This window comes from Lonchura striata, chromosome 7, assembly GCF_046129695.1.
Source record: "Lonchura striata isolate bLonStr1 chromosome 7, bLonStr1.mat, whole genome shotgun sequence".
In the NCBI taxonomy this organism is placed as follows: domain Eukaryota; kingdom Metazoa; phylum Chordata; class Aves; order Passeriformes; family Estrildidae; genus Lonchura; species Lonchura striata.
In genome coordinates this window covers 35,702,366-35,719,588 of record NC_134609.1, presented here as the reverse complement: position 1 = coordinate 35,719,588, position 17,223 = coordinate 35,702,366, and the positions used below count along the sequence as shown (strand labels likewise).

At 40.9% G+C, this 17,223-nt stretch overlaps 1 protein-coding gene across 1 annotated transcript in view; it reads right to left on the bottom strand.

Moving 5' to 3' along the window:
- CTNNA3 (catenin alpha 3) overlaps positions 1 to 17,223 on the bottom strand; it is a 412,512-nt gene that overhangs the window by 66,500 nt on the left and 328,789 nt on the right. Inside the window, exon 13 of the mRNA XM_077784793.1 lies at positions 15,852 to 16,003. Coding sequence (XP_077640919.1) covers positions 15,852 to 16,003 — 152 coding nt within the window. The remainder of the gene's footprint in view (positions 1 to 15,851; positions 16,004 to 17,223) is intronic.

The window sequence follows — 17,223 nt, the reverse complement described above, 5'->3', positions numbered from 1 at the left end:
GGCTCTCGGAGCAATGGAAGCAGTGACCCCAAAGCCCGTGGGCTCTCAGAGCTCTGGAAGCAGTGACCCCCAAGCCCGTGGGCTCTCACAGCTGTGGAAGAAGTGACCCCCAAGCCCATGGGCTCTCGGAGCAATGGAAGCAGTGACCCCAAAGCCCGTGGGCTCTCACAGCTGTGGAAGAAGTGACCCCAAAGCCCGTGGGCTCTCACAGCCATGGAAGCAGTGACCCCAAAGCCCGTGGGCTCTCAGAGCTCTAGAAGCAGTGACCCCCAAGCCCGTGGGCTCTCACAGCTGTGGCAGGAGAACAGCACTCAGTGGATGTTGGCTGCTGCCGTGTGACCCTCAGCCCATTCTGCCCTGGGCCTCTCTCCAAAACTGCCACAGCTAACAGTTGTAAAACCAACAGCATGACCAGAAAAGAAACTCAGATTTCAGGGCTGAAAATCCTTCCCCAGGTTACCTAAGAAATCACTTAGGAACCTGGAAGCTTCTTTACTTTTTTCCAGTTATTTTATTTCAAGGAAGCACTTTTTTGGGTATAACTTTTAAAAAAGAATTTTAAATCCCTAAGAACAAAATATGATCAAACATAGGTCAATCACACATCTCTGCTGTAGCCCAAGCCCCTGCCTTGATTCCACAAGAACCATGACAACTGATACACAGCTTCATGCAAAGCACAGCCTTTGCTTATGTTTATTAAGTAGGAAAAGTGACCATAAGGTTTAGAAGCTTCCATTTTAAACTCAGAAAACTAATAATTAACAATAATAGAACAATAGGTTTAAATACAAGTGATTTGTTCTTCAGCTATCTAAAATGTATTCCCCGTTTCCTCTGCTGGGTTGACATACATTTGCTCCATCTAGTGGAAAGCTAATTAAGACATTTCATTTATAATGGAAATACTTACTAAGCTGTTTAAAAATGGATCATGAAAAATGAATTAAGCCCTTGTTCTTTTGCTAGTAATCTTCATAAAGCAAATCATATATGGCTTTATATATGAGCAGTTTATAGCTGTGTTTGAAACAGATTTCTAAACACCACCTCAACCTTTGAAAATGAGAAGAGATTAGACCTTATTTTCTCTCTCTCAACTGTATGTGTTAAACTAAACCATCTTTACTGTCAGCCTGGCTAACCTCAAAGGTTACCAGAGAGGGGCTCTGTATTTTGCCTCTGCAAAAATGCACAATGGTTCCCATTTTTAATAAAGGCCAGAGGAATAAACTGGCCAAGTACAGGCTGCTCACCCTCCTATCAGTTCCTGCAGTGCCATGGCCTGTCACTGAGAAAGGCTCTCCACCATCTCCCAGGTGCTGTAACCAGGCTGGCCCATGAGCCTTGGGCTGCCAGGCTCAGAGGGCAGTGCTTCCCAGGCTGTGCTGACCTGGAGCAAGAGGAGCATCCCAGGGGTGTGTCTGGAGCCAGGGCTGCAGGACAGCCCTGCCAAGGGCTGTGGCAGCTGCTGGAACAGGAACTCTGCACGTTCTCACCTGCCCCAGGCAGGACCTGCAGTGGGCACAGCTGCAGGGCTGCCATCAGATGGACTGATGCACTCTGCAGGAACGGGCTGACAGCAACCTTCTAAAACTCACCAAGGGAAAATGAAAATATTGGCACCTAGGAAGGCAGAAGCTACAAACAAAACAAGCTGGGGCTGCCTGACTTCAGAGCAGACCAGCTGAAAAGGACCTTGGGCTCTTGGCACAAAGAGCACTGGGCAGGAGCCAACAGTGTTCCTTGGCAGCAACACACAGCATCCTGGGATAGAGTGAGGTGTGGCAAAATAAATCTACTTCTCAGAACCAGAGAGTTGAAATTACACTTTAAAACCACATAATAAAGTCTGCCTTCTTGCAGAATCTCCCTTTCCTCTCCAGAAGCCTCCAATTTTTGTGGAGGAGTGCGTATCCCAAAGCCAAAACAAAATAATTGTTTCCAGGCAGATGAAATGCAGAAAAGAAACTGCTTTTGGAATACATCAATATATTAAAGGTAAAAAAGTGCAGTGAATATCTCATTTTGACTGTGTTAAAAAGATTTCAGGGCTCAGAGAGGACAAGAAACAAGAGACAAAAAAAAGACAATTCAGAAATCCACAAGAAATGTAGGTTTATCAGATGAATAAAGCTTGAGCAATGGTGGCGCCCATCAGAAAATATTTCTAACATGCCAAATCAATCTGTTTCTGTTACATGAATTATGCTAAATGATCACACTAAAAAAAATCCCTCGGATAGATTAATATATTCCTCAGCAAAAGGTTGCCAATGATAAGTGCATTTCTCAAACTGGAATAGATGAAATTATTAACAACAACCTCAACATCTGCTCATGTCTCTTCAGTCTCAACCGACCCTCTGCACTATCTGAGCTCAAGTAAAACACATCATCTTTAGGAAAGATACACAGAGTAAGCCTGTCCATCACAAACTCATGCCTCACTGAGAAATGCACCCTGTAATGCACAGCCTGCTTCTCAAAGTACAGGTACCACTGCTGTCATCCTTCCCACACATTGCCACCCAGAACTTGACAATTGTTAAGCACAAATTTCTGGTTTCGAAGCTATTCCTCCCAGACACTCAGACAATGGAAATAAAACCACCCTAGCTTTGAATCCTGTATGCATCACTTTCATTCCTACTTTTAATTATCAAGAGGCTTCAGATGCCCAGAACATACATCCACCCACCCTCAGCCATTCAGTAACCAATAATGTTCAAGTGAATGATCTGTGCCAGCTGACATGGAATTAAGAAACCCATTAAAGCCACCACTGTGCAAACCAGCATTCATATGTCCCAAATCACAAATTTTATTGTGCTTTGGGAGGCTGAGAGCCTTCATTACCAAGCAGGCTCTCCAAGCAAAGCAGAATTAAACACACATAACCCCCCCACCACCGCTGCCCCTCAAAGAACACTTGTTTGGGTCTAGCTTCTGAACAAATTATTTATTACATGATTTTCTTAGAAATTTTATAGATGCTAAAATTCCTGTATGTGAAATTAGTTCTTCCATCTGGGAAGGTTTTGTGAACAAGTTCTGTGAAGGGCAGTACAGAATCTTCCCCTCTAAGACATCAAATGAGAAAGTTAATTCAGATCAGTATTTTGCATGTTTTTCACAATATGCAGCTTTGACAGCCTCTTCTGGCCAGTGAAACAGGAGAGACTTAACACAACTCTGTCATCTGCTAACAGACTGGCAGAGATAAAACTGGCACAAAGTCAAACACATGTGCCTTAAATACATATAAAGTTTGACCAAAACCTTATGTATGAAATTTGGTTTACATCATGTCCAACCTGAATCTTCCCCTTGTAGTCAGAGTTTATTCTGTTTCTATCCATTATGAATACGTAACACAGATTTTTCTCCAGTCCTGTGCAACAACATTTTACATCAATGAAAACAGCTCTCCCATCTTCTCCCATCTTTAGTTCTCTGTTCCCTGGTCTAATTAGGATTAACACATTCAGTGTTTTTTTCATAGATCACAATTTCCAACGCTCTGATTATTGTAGCTGCAATAAATCAGAGTGCACTTGCTTAAACAACTAGGGGGAGCTTGGAGGTTCTCACCAGTCATTTTGGGACATAAACCCCCACTTCTATTTTTAACTGTGGTACCTACAAAGCTGAATTACTGCAACCAACTGTAACTCAGAAAAACCTTGCTTGGTTGCATGGGCTGAAATTAGTCTTTCAGAAATCTCCAGTATTATCTGACTTGAACAGTAAGTGAAAAGCAAGAACTAATAAATCTAAACAAACTAACCATAAGCAGCCTAAATTTAAGCAATAATTGGCACTGAGAAATATTTTTATCCCACGGCAATAGATTTTAAAAAAATGTATAACAGAACAGAGTATGGGTACTTTTTTTAATACAAAGAGAAAAACACACATGATACATACTTGCTAGAAGAGCACTACAAATTACAGGGGAGCACAGGCTAAAGAGCATGCAGCAGCATCACATTCCTGAAAACAAAGGCAACCAGATTGTAAATATCTGCAGGCACAAAGAGAGCAAACCTTTTGAAATATGGCCTCCCTTCAACTGAGACCTGAGCCTCCAACTGAGGCTGGGCACTGCAGTTCCCAAAGGAAGGACACAACTGGAGAGCAGGATCCAACAAGCATCAGCATGACATGAAAAAACAAAACAAAACAAATCCAAACTTTAAGTACACAGAAAAAAAGGAGAAGGAGGTCATCCATCCTTGATGGACATGAAGTGCTTTAACATGCCATAAGGAGATGTATGAAGCAGATTTAAGAATGAACTTTCTAAAGGGAATGGGCTGGGATTGACTGCTTGAAGGCACCCTCCAGTTGCCAGCTGTGGATATTTCAACAACAGATCAGACAAATGAACACAGAGTTATTTGAAGTTAATCCTGAGCTGCACAGGAGACAGTATTGATAGAGTTAGTTCAGTATCTTTAGAGTACGCATTTGCATTTATCTTAGGACAGATAAAATAAAAATCAGAATGTATGCATTAGCTACCCTTTTCCAAAAAGACTGGCACCCTGTGGGGAGGCCAGTTTTCAGGCTTTACAAAAGACAATTTTACACTACCTTAGCATGAGGCACAATAGGAGAATCTGCCTATAAACAATACAAGACAAACTGTAAGGTAAAAGGAGAGAAAATATAAAAGAAATGAAAAAAAGGAGGGGAAGGAAAAGAAATTAAGAGGATACAAAGAAACATCACTGTGTGAGGCAGGACAATGTGTAGCTATGCCTGTGATGCAACACCATGAGTCCTCAAAGAATGCTATGCTACATCCTTGTGGTAAGCTATTTGTGTGGGCTGCTGAATGGTCCCTGACAGGAATTTCAATTGTTCCTCTTACCTTCTCTTTGTGGAGGATGGTATTTTCTAGCAATTAATACTGCTCAACTTTTTTCCTTCCCCAGGCAGTAGAAAAATCTCAGAGCTCATCAACATACCCAAGAATAAACAAAAAGGAGCGGAAACGTATCACAGCCTAAACCCAAACTCTGCCAGGGAGAGGCTGCCTGCCAAAGCCCCGAGCGATCTGGCAGTCCCACTGGATGAGCAGGACTGAACCATGCCATCTCTATAGAGCCAGGCTGCAAGTAGTACTTGCTGCTGAGCTTTCTAGAGGAGAAATATCAGGGGACAAAGAAGTTTTTACTAATGAACTAAACACAACCTAAAATTTCATCTTAGTTTTTCTCTACCAGGTGAGAAATGTGAGAATTTTAGAGGGAGAAAACAGTCCTGTGAGTTATAAATTCAGCATGTTCTACAAATGCATGATGCAATTTAATATGCCGTTTAATAACCCAAACATGGAAACAGGACCAACAGGAGAGCAGCAACCCTATCAGATAGGATGATCTTTTCATTCAGGAAAAAATAACTCCCTTTCTGCAGTTAAAGGACAACCAGGGTGAGTCACCTGATTTCTGACCTGCGAGTTTATTCTATAAACTGCACAAGCAAATCAAGCAGACCAGTCCCAGATGGAGGAAGCTGGAAGATGCAAGGTTTCAGACTGCATTAATGGAATGGAACCACCAAGAAAAGCCTACCTTTAGGCATACACAATTTCAGGCTTCATCTCTTTTGGAGACTGGCTCCATTTCAGCAGTAAGTGGTTAACTGCAAACCCCAGCATTGGTAAATTAATTCACAATTTCCACTGATGTTGCTGTGCTTAAAATCTGGGTAAGTTCTGCTTCTGGCTCCACTTACCAAGGTGACAAGCAGATGTTTTGTTGGTTGCCCTCTGAGTGGCCAGACTGAGCTCCACACTCCCATGCATCCCGGGCACTGGTGTGACCTCACATCACTTCAAGCACATAACCCAGGTATTTCGATGGCTTTGCCTTTGTTTGCTGCATTTACCATTTCTTCACTAAAACATCAAACAATTATTCATGTCTGTTCTTCATTTGCTGAATGTTAATTAAGTCTAATGATTGTTTCTTTATGCATTTGGAATGCAGCTTTCCAAATCCACAGCATTCCAGAGTGTATCTGACACGGCCTCTCTGTGGGGCCAGCCAAGCTCCCAGCCATGGTGGGATGCCAGACTGGTTTCTCACTAGGGCACAAGGGTCCAATCCCCATTCTGAGAAGACATCAGAAACACACACGGCTGACACCTGCTGATCTGATTTCCTCCACACACAGACCACACACTGATCACAAAGTAGGCAAAAGGCAGGCAGAGGTGTGATTAATACAAGACATATAGGCAGAGGAAACATGGATGCCAGCCCCCCAGGCAGCTCTGACACTAATTACTGGGGCCAAGGCTGTGCCTGCCCTGCAAGGCGACACAGGCAGGCAGTGCAATAATAATAATAATAATAATAATAATAATAATAATAATAATAATAATAATAATAACAACAATAATGAGGACAGGATGCTCCTCCAGGGGGGCTGGCCATGAACAGCACAGCAAGGGATGAGGCTGCTGGGATGGGCCCTGGGCTGCCCGAGGTGGATGTCGGGTGACAAAGCCAATCTCAGGGACACACAGCTCTGAGTGCACCCCAGGCTGCTTTCCAGCAGCTCTTCATCCCTCAGTGGACTTGCTCTGCTGTATCCTAACATGGAATTCTGACTCCTTCTGTGGGTGGATTTAACACTGTAGCAGATTCCAGGAGATTTCAAAGGCCCAATCACACTGGCCCATGATCATTTCTCATGTGCTATTTCATGCTGGACCATGTTCAGCAAGAAAGAAGGCTTCTATTTTCCAAAGAATTATGTTCAACATGCTAAATAATCACATTTTCTTCTATTTTCTATAATTCTATGCAGACTACTTCACGAAGACCAGGATCACAAGGCACTCAGAGTAACAAACTAATTTTAAATTAATATTACTGCTCTACTTTCCTAATAATTGAAGTACCTGTTATAGCAATTACTTTGGAGGCCCTGTTGCTGTTTGCTAGGCTACACTGGAGGAATGGTGCAGTAAAACAGCAATTTCAACCCAATCCATGTGCTAGAGGATGCACAACACTCCTCTGCTGCAACACACTTCCCTTCAGTACTCATATATACTGATTTTGTTGATAATATAATGGACTCCTCTGTCTCTATTTTAAGAATAGGCTGTAAGTCCCAGAGTTTCATAGGAAATTAGGCAGCATCAGTTTTGTAAACCTCTACAGAATCTTTTCAGATGAAAAGGAAACACAGATACCATCTTCAGCTTGCCAGGCTCAGTGAAGGATTTTTTTTTTTTTTTTTTTTCAATTCTCCAAAGAATTTTTACAAGGTTTGTTTGTTTTGTTTTTTGTGAGTCAGTTTCCCTGTTATTACTATGCCCCCTTATATCCACCTCCCTTCATCAACTGCAGTCCAACCCTCAGCACACTTTCAAGGAAACAACCTGGTGTGATTCAAGTTGGCAAGTAATGGTAATTTTAAAATATGGAAGGAAGCCATCATTAGAAGCAGAACCGTAACTCAAACATGCCAATGGAATATTAAGAAATTTCAAAAACAGAAACCAGAAGAACTCAAGGAAACGATAAAGAACCAATTAATCCCAAACCTTGTTCACTATCACACTGCTTTGTCAGCAAGGACATGCACAAGAGGAGCAGATCAGACACTGCTACACTGACATCACAGAACAGAATGCCACAGACTCCAGCACTGCTGCCCCACTCTCGTGCCAGCAGAACTCAGTCCACAATCTAACAGAAATCATCAGCATTAGGTTTTGAAGCCCAGTGCCATTCTGGCAGTGACCTCGCTGCTTTTCTGTCCCACACTAAAACGATCCCTCCTACCAGATAAAAGGTTCCACAGTGGTAATGGCAACTGAGAAATTTCAACTAGGCCATGGACCTTACAGATAACTGTGACCAGCAGTGAAGGGAAACACAGCCAGAGCCAGCCTGAGCAAGGAGGATCTCTGAGGCAGAACTGCACCAGCACTGACAGTGCTGACTGCAGCATCACAGCTACAGCCTGAGCACTTAGTGCTCTGAGAGCTGCACTCCCCATCCCCAGGCTTGCCTTGCTCCTACTCCAGTGAGCCATGTGGCAGGAGGCATATTTTAATAGAGTATCTATGATTTGTAACACTTTTACTGTGTTTCCCAGTTGTGGTTCCAGTAATTCAGTCCTTCCCTTTTAACAGCATAATATTCATTCCATTTCTCTGAGAATATAATTTATATTAGATAGTAAGCACCAAATGGCAAGGAAGGAATACACATCATTTTTTCTTGCTCTAAGAAAAAAAAAAAAACCCTCAGCAAAGATTTTAACGTTCCAGAAAAAATACTGTTATGTGCTTAAGTTTCCAATGAACCACTAAACCGAAGCTATAAAATAATTCTAGAAGGTTCTGTCTTTCTGAAAGAGAAGGGTAATTCTGTGAACAATTAAAAGCATAATCATGTGTAACACTTGCAACATAATTTAATCCCTAGAATGGGAAGAACTGACATTTAAAGTAATTGTAATTCAAATGTTTATGCCATCCATAAGCATATTGACTCCTGTGTGTGACCCAGTAATCCCAGCACTAGGAGATTTCCATGGAAAGCCATGCAGCAATTTGCTGCTGAGGAGCTCTTATTTCACAGCCCTGCATGATGCCTACAGCTGTGTAGTCTGGGCAGAAGACAACAGAGATTTGCCAGGATGGATAACTGCATATGGATCTTACAATGGATGCAGTATGCAGTGGACATCATCACCACTGTATATGTATCAGCATTTCTGAAATAATTTATTATTTTTGTCTGAGCGCACCCATAATGTTTTTATTTTTTTCTTTCTTTTCTCAAGGAAAACACAACACAAGATTCTTTCCATTAGCTGACACCTAAACTGGAAACCTAAGCCATCCTAAAGAAAAGTCCATTTTTAACTGGAAAAAATGGGTCATACATTCCTGTGCTGAATGTAAACAATGAGGCATAAACAGCCAACAATAGAGGAAGTATTATAGACTAGCAGCAGCATGAGGTGTAGCAAGCAGCTTCCTTCTGTAAGTTTAACACACTATTACTTTGTTTGACCCATCAATAGCCCATGACTGTTCTAGTTCTAACAGATAAAATTAAAAAGCAAACAGTGAAGTCAGACACATCTTGAAAAGGGCCCTGGATAACACCCTGCTTTCAACAGCAGGTTGGACCTGCTGATCTTCTGAGGTCCTTTCCCTGAGCAAGTATTCTGTGCACATTTCTCTCCTCCTTCCCCTCACTTGAGAAGAGATTGAGACAAGTGAAATGTGTGACAGTGAAAATTACGATGGAGTTCAAAAGATACTGCAGTATTTCTGCCTTAAAAAGAAGGCACCATTAACCATAATATTTTGATTAAAATGAAAGACAAACAAGCAGTTATTAAAAGAATTTAAAGAATTAAATGGGGGGAAAAATAATATGAGCTAACATACAGAAATGACAGGTTTGAACATAGCACTGCCCAAGCAGTGAGTTCCTGCTACTACTCCAAATACCCACTTCCATTTATACTCTGTTAGAGTCACCAGGGGGGTGCATGTGAGCTGCTGCTTTGGAGAGGAAAAAAATCTTCCCCCATCACACCTGTACATAAGACTGGCCTGACCACACCAATGCAGCATCACAAGCTTATTATAGCTGCAATTAGAGGGAATCTCTCCTCCAGCACATCCATAAAACAGCACAGGAGCTCTACGTGCTGTTCCTCAGAAGGAGGGCAGCTGCTTTTGGCATTCCTCAACCTCTGGATGATTTCTCTGTACAGAAATAACAGAACATGTGGCCACAAAAGGGCCATTTTGGACTTGCACATGGGAGGATAAAGGAGGTACTTATTTTTCTAGTCACTGTTCATTTGGTATGTAAAAAAGAATCCAGAATCTAAAATCAGCAATCTCCCTGTAAAGCCTGAGCAAATGCCTGAAGTGTGGGAATGGGGCAGCAGTCAGAAAGATGTACAAAGAACCAAGAAGTTAAGACCTGCTAATCTCAAAGTGCAGAAATGTAGAAACACACAAAAGCAGGTAATTGCAATGTGAACATACTGTCAGTTTTTTAAATCAATAACCTATCTGTATTTTTACCAATTTCCACTATTTACCTAGTGGAAATACCTCAGCTTTTAAGAACAGGTGCTTGTTATGGCAATTGGAGCAACTCCAAACTAAAGATATTTCTTAGGGTAACATCCTGCCCACAGGTTAAGACAAATGGATGCAACTTTCAAGGAAAAAACAAGAAGTGGGTATTATTAACAGACAGACTACTGAGCAGCTTTTTACTCTGTAAAGCAACAAAGTCAGCAACATTATCTCACTGAGAACCAGAAGTCTTCCGATTTGCTGAAGATATTAAAGGCCCTAAACTAATGAAACTGAGACCTTTGAGAATTTTGTTACATCGTACATAAACATGAAGTAGAATCAAATTGACATGTATAGCTGTTTGCCAGAAAAGAGGGATTTGCTTTATTTATTTGGGAAGACAAACTCCCCTCATACTAAATGGAGAATAGCATTTTTAAAAATGTCTGCATGTTAAATTGAAATGTATGCTAAGTGTATCCCAAAACTGTTCAGCACAGAGCATTTTGGTAAGAAATATGCAAGGTAGAGTCATAATAATAATGACTGACTCTATGATGCTAATACTGGTATACATTATAAGAAGTATTTATACATTATGAGAAGGCTTCCCAGATATACTGTAAAGAACATATACATTTTTAGAAAATATGTATGTAGGTGAATTAAGATATTAAATGTAACCTATGTGGGATAGTCCTTTAAGTTTTCCCATAATGGTACTTCAAGGTTAGTGATTGTGACTCGAGATGTTAAAAACCAAATAATATGGTAGGGACAAGCAGCTGTCAGAAGGTTTTACTTGCAGAGATGCACAGCTGATTACAGCACTAGACACTTGTAACTCACATCCTTTTTGAGTTCTACACCACAAACTAACATGTGACTCAGGATAACAACCTGAAAAAGGAAGAATGTGCCACTATCCTTAACAGAGAGGAGGTATTTTTTGTGCACTCTTTTAAAAAGACATCACATGAACACATTCCTTTGCAGTCACACTGCATCTAGATGTATCAATCCTTGGGTGACACGACTGAAGCTGACAAGGAGCTGAAGAAGGAAAGGTCCTGTCCTGCTTAGGTCAGAAACAACCAGAAAGTGCTGGGAGGTGCAGGACCAAGTGGATAACTACTGCTGCAAAGGTTCTGCCTCTTATGCAGTTGGTGTAGGATAGAAAAACATGAAGAAAAAGTTTGATAAAAAACTTCTCAATAGCCATTTTTAATGGATTAGCATCACTTCTATATTTCAGACCAACAACAATGAAGTTTAACAAGGCTGTATGAACTGTTCTTTGTCTGTCTGTTCCATGAGGTCTCAAGGCCCTCCTGGAAAAACAAACAATAGGACTGCAGTAAATGTCTGCCTTTCTCATGTGTTTCCCTGTTTTGTTTTGTCTTCTTTAACTTTAAAACAGAGGCTCAATTCATGCCTGTTATTGCCTACACTGGACAGGCTCTAACTCACTTGGACTACAGAAGTAAAAACAGGCAGAAAACCCTGCAAGTGTAGGATAATTCTGTCATTAGTAAAAGCCATGCTAGAATTTAAACTAGACACTCACTGAAAGGTTTTCACCACTTGCTACCTTCCTGTCCTAGAGGTCCATATTCTAAAAATTCCTGTAACTCTGCTGGGTGTAAGATAATGAATTCTGCTGTGATGTCTCTTACTGAGAGAAACCAAGTGTACTGAAAAACTCAAGCTCTGTTAGGGATGAATTCTTACTTTTCTTTAAAACAGAATGAAAAACCATGCCAGATTTGCAACCAACAAAAGAAGTAAAAAAAAGGAACCCATCCAAGGGTATTCTGAGAAAGCCAAAACATATGAAAAAGCATTTATGCTGTAGGCTCTTGAATGTGTACCTAAACCAAGTTTGACCTTCCAAAGGAAACACACAGTAAAAGACTGTTGGCTAAAGAAACAGGAATATTAAGAATTGAATGGAGGTGCAGGGAGGATCTAGTTGAAATAAAATTATCTAGGTAAAACAAAAAAGAAAAACAAATGCTTTGCTTCAGTTTTTGAGGGGCTGGGGGATAGATATCTCATACATCATGGTGCATGGATATCAAGGAACAATATGCAAAACAAACTCAAAAAGCCTAACACCATAAACTCTTGAGGGAACCTGTGGTCTCCGTGCCAGAATTTTGAGAGAAACAGCACAGAGGATACCCATTCAGCAGAAAGGATTTTTAATAAATGCTTTAAAGTGCTAAGAACAACAATTTCAATGCACATTCTCCACTTCTTACAGAATTAGAGAACTTGGGTTCCTCAGTCACTGCTTCCATGAACATAAGAATAGTAAAAGCATCTTGCATAGAGTATAGGAGCCTTTTGACCTCTTGTTTGTCTCTGTAAAACCTGGACAGCTGCTCACTTGTTTATCTTCCAAAAAGAACAAAGAATTCTGTAAAACTTTTGACTTGGTGACTTTGTTTCCACTGTTCTTGGTATAATTGTTAGGATGACTATTAGTGCTCTAGTTACCCGCAGTTATTATTATTTTAAAGTCATTCCTTTCCACTGAGTTTATACCCTAATGGGATATTGGTAACTGTAATTTCAATCCAGCTTATATTTTTCAACTAAAACCACCTTCATACAGAATTTTTTAAAAAAGTTTTACCATTAATCATTACATTCTGCAGCATTTAATATGTATTATCTTAAAAACCACCAACCTGTTTCCTACATATTTCACATGGCAGAATTGCCTTTAACCGTACTATCTAACCTAATCTATTTCTGTAACATCAATATCCTGATTACAATGTTATCCAGATAACATACAAATGCTCCCGTGCAAGATCAAGCCCACAAAAATCGCTAAAACACAACAAAAATGGGATGCTTAGAGTCAAAAAATTACAGAGAAGTCTGCATATGCCCTGGATCAACTATCTAGTTATTCCAAATTGACAGCTACCACTGCATTAAGCAGTCCTTGCAAGTGAATAGTGAAAAGTGTCTTAAGGGGAGCAGCATCCTGATGCTCCAGAGGCAGTTCTGTTACAGCCCAGCAGAACAACACACCTGCCTCTATGTAGCTGCTCTCAAGTGTCATCTCATACCTTGCAGGACTGCAGTGAATGTTTTACATATCTTTGGTTAAGCTTGGACATTGAAATGCATAGCTGGTAATTTGCATTAACAATAATACTGGGCAGCATTTTACTGTTACGAGCTCTATTTTTAAAAACATTCTCTCTGTGTAATTACATGTTTGAAATGCTTCCTGAGAAACTGATCTGGAGAATTTCTGCTTTTACTGCCATGTTGAAAAATTGTCCCTTGTGAATGAGTGGCCTTGACCATTTACATTTCCCCTGTAACCAGTGAGGTGCCATTCTCTGGCACTAGCAGCATGCTGGCCACAGAACATTTCATTTCCTCACCTTGGCTGCTGTGCTAACAGTGCACTTCTGAGTAACCATAAGATCTCCTAAAGCTTCTTCCAGGAAACAGGCATTGTCTGGAATGTACCTAACTAGGAATGCCTGACTCAGAAAATGAATGCCAGGCTTTCCTCAGCACTCTCTGTGCTGGCAATCACTATCTCTAAGGGATGCTGGAGTAGCTGACTAACATTGCACCAAACCTCAAAAAACCTTCCCATGGCTGTGGCTGAACGATGATATTCATTAAGGAGAAAGCACACATCCTTTCTAACAATTTTTTTTTTTTTAAATCTCTGAGCTCTCATCAGGACTTGCAAAGCAGCAGTGGAAGATGGCCCTGACAGAACCCATTCTATTACTACTGTCCATTCAGGGGCTGGGCAGTGAGTCGCTGTTTTATGGGTGCACAGCTCATGCAGTGCACACTGGGCACTTTCTGGGCAGCCCTTGGGTCTATTACAGCCTTTTCACATCTGAGGCTTTTCCCCCCATAGTCCCTTTCTGAGTGACTGTCCACATACATACACCCCTTACAGAGCACTCCAAGAAAACACAGGTTCCTGCAGAGCTGTCTTTGCCTCTTCACAGAAGCTGAGTGAAGCCCTGTTACACTCCTCAGTGCAGTTCCCAATTCCCCAAAACTGCAAAACTCCAGAAAGAAATACTCAGTCATGATCATGGAATTCAAGTCTAAGAGGACTTGACATAAAGAAGACTCTTATTTCACAGAGAAACATAAGCAACTCTGTAATCTTAAAAGACCCAAGAGCCCCTTAGTCACAAAGAGAGGGATAAGCAACACAGGCATTAAATGAAGCTTATCTAGAAAAGAATTGTATGCCCTAATGAAAGCTCCTTAGCCTGTGTTCACTGATACAGGAGCTGATCTGAAGACCTAACCAAGCATCACCTACAACATGGTTTGGACCTACATCCAGCTCACAAACTCTTACTGCTATGGGACATATGCTGGATGTTTCAGGGCCTGTCTTCAGTATACAAACAAGAACTGCAGTAAGGAATGAGACCTTGTAATCATTTTGCACATTTGAATTCCTACTTTACCACACTACAGTATGTTAAGACAAATGTCCTTCACATTAGAATGGCTTTGGTTGGAAGGGACCCTTAAAGGCCACCTAGTCCAACAGCCCCTGCAATGAGCAGATCAGTTTGCTCAGAGGGTCCTGCAGCCCAGCCTGAAATGCTTCCAGGGATGCAGCCCCTACCAGTGTTTCACCACTCATATTGCAATAAATTTCTTCCTTTTATCTAGCTAAATCTCTTCTTTCATTTAAAATCATTACCCTTTGCCCTATCACAACAGGCCCTACTAAAAAGTCTGTTCTCATCTTATTTATAAGCCCCGTAAGTACCCAAGGGCTGCAGGACAGAGACTTCTCCAGCCTGAACAGCCCCAGCTGTCCCAGCCATTCCTCGTGGGAGAGGTGCTCCATCCCTCTGATCACTTCTGTGCCTCCTCTGGACCCACTCCAACATTCCCTGTCCTTCCTGTGCTGGGACCCCAGAGCTGGAGAAGCTCTGCAGGAGGGTCTCACTGAAATGGAGTGGAGCAGCATACCCACCTCCATAGGTCAGGCTGGGCTCTGATGGGTTTGTAGTCACAAGAAAAGGAATGTTTCTTACCATGTCCTCAATTGCAAAGTCAATGCAAAAGAAAAATTTTCTTTGAAAAATCTATATTGCTATTAATGTTTAATCTTATTTTAAAATGAAATTACTGAACATGCAGACATTGCAGTTTAGTTTTTTACCATTTTTTATGAAGATATTTGGGGAAATTCTGCATCTGACAGAATTCTGTCTTGAATTTTAAAAAGAAGCTGCTTTGATTCACTTTCTGAACTTCAGGAAAAACACAAGCATAAGCGCAGTGATCATAATTGTGCAAGACAAAGAAATCAGGTTGAGTCTTTTGGTGTAAGGCTGAAAGAATTTGATATGGGAATATCAGAATCACCTGGAAATACTCTCTCTCCTACATTCCACAGGTTAAAACTGAAGAACTACAAGAAGATTTGGTTCTGTAGCTGCAAGTTAGGAATGAATGAAGTGAACAAAGATCTTTACCAACCAAACATAACTATGTATTTTTAAAGAAGTAAACACATTTTAATGCAACATTCTGATGTGGTACTCAATGCAGTTCTAGACTTCTGGAGTTACAACCACACGTTTCACTGTAACCCAAATTTCCCAGGCCAGTTCAACCTGAATATGAGCTTGGGGGCACTTATCACACACACAGTTCCAAACACTCCCAAAAATGCTCTGACATCCTGATCCATCTCAGACATGAATATGAAAAGAACAAATACCAAACTTACCCGAATCATCATGACAGAGCACCTGATGCTGTGAATCGTATCATACACCTTCTTGGAAATGTCAACAAACTGGTTGTCATCAAACAGATGCACTGTGTTCTTGCTTAAGCTCTCCAATGCAATATTTACTTGACTAATAAACTCCGGAATCACTATTTAAAAAAACAAACAAACAAACAAACAAAATTCAGTGAGCATAAAAGGGATAGAACATGTAGGTTTTTTTCTTTTTGGCACAACATCTGACATTGATAAAAAGTTTATTTTCTAAAAAGCATTACTGTAATAGTGCAATTACTTTTAAGCAAGAATACATTTGTAGTTTTTATTACAGTTATAAATATGCCCACAGTAAGTGGGTAGTTGTACAGTACTACAAAGAAGAAAGAAATTTTAAAAGGGGAGCTGGGGAAGCAGTTGTAAATATTTGTTGTTGACTTCAATAGCAATTTTACCCAAAGAATCAGGATGAACAACCTGGCTTAAACTTGGAACCAGTGCTGAAAAGACTTGCACTATTTCACAATCTGCTTTCAGTCTGAAGGGAGATGTAACCAGCAGAAGATTGATGCTTATTCTTCCACTGAGAAAGTTCCACAACTGTGACCCAAATTTACCAGGGCAATTCATCTTGTTTGAATCAAACAAACTGTGCATTTCGAGTCGGGTTGATATTAACCTGTGCTTTGCCCAGAATGGCCTGGGCATTTCCTTCTGATGCTCCAGGGCCTTATTCTGCATAGTGACCCTGCAGCACTGTATCGCCCTCAACCCTTCACACCAACCTGAAGCAAAGGAAGCCAAGCACAGAATATGGAAGAAATGCAGATGGAAAATCCATCACACACACAGAAGGACCTCAAACAAGCCCAGACCAAACCCATTTCCTGTCATTTGAAGTCTGAGGACATAGAAGAAATAAATGCAAAAGGATAAAACTCAACTTGTGTAACATTCAATATGAATAACAAACCTCGTGGTACTAAAGCTGTCTCTCCGGCAATGTGTTGGTTTCAAACACCAATACTGTTTGTGTTCCAGCCTCCACTCCACAATTCCACACTGTGCAATTCACAAATTCTTAGCACACGAAAGCACTACTACTAATACAATTAATGTGGAACATTCCAGGCAAATCTTGAAGTATATAATAAATCTGCAGGCAGACAAAGCTTCAGCTGAAGACAACTGCATTTCTGAATTAGAAAACCTGGTAACTGAATACTTTAGTATTAAGTAGCAGTAGTAGTAATAATGCTTTCCTCCCTAACGTTGATGAGGAGACCCAACATAACACTTGGAGATAGTTGAATTCATTCTGTCTTTGAGCCAACAAGTAGCTGCCACTTAATTTGAAAAATGGGGTATTTAA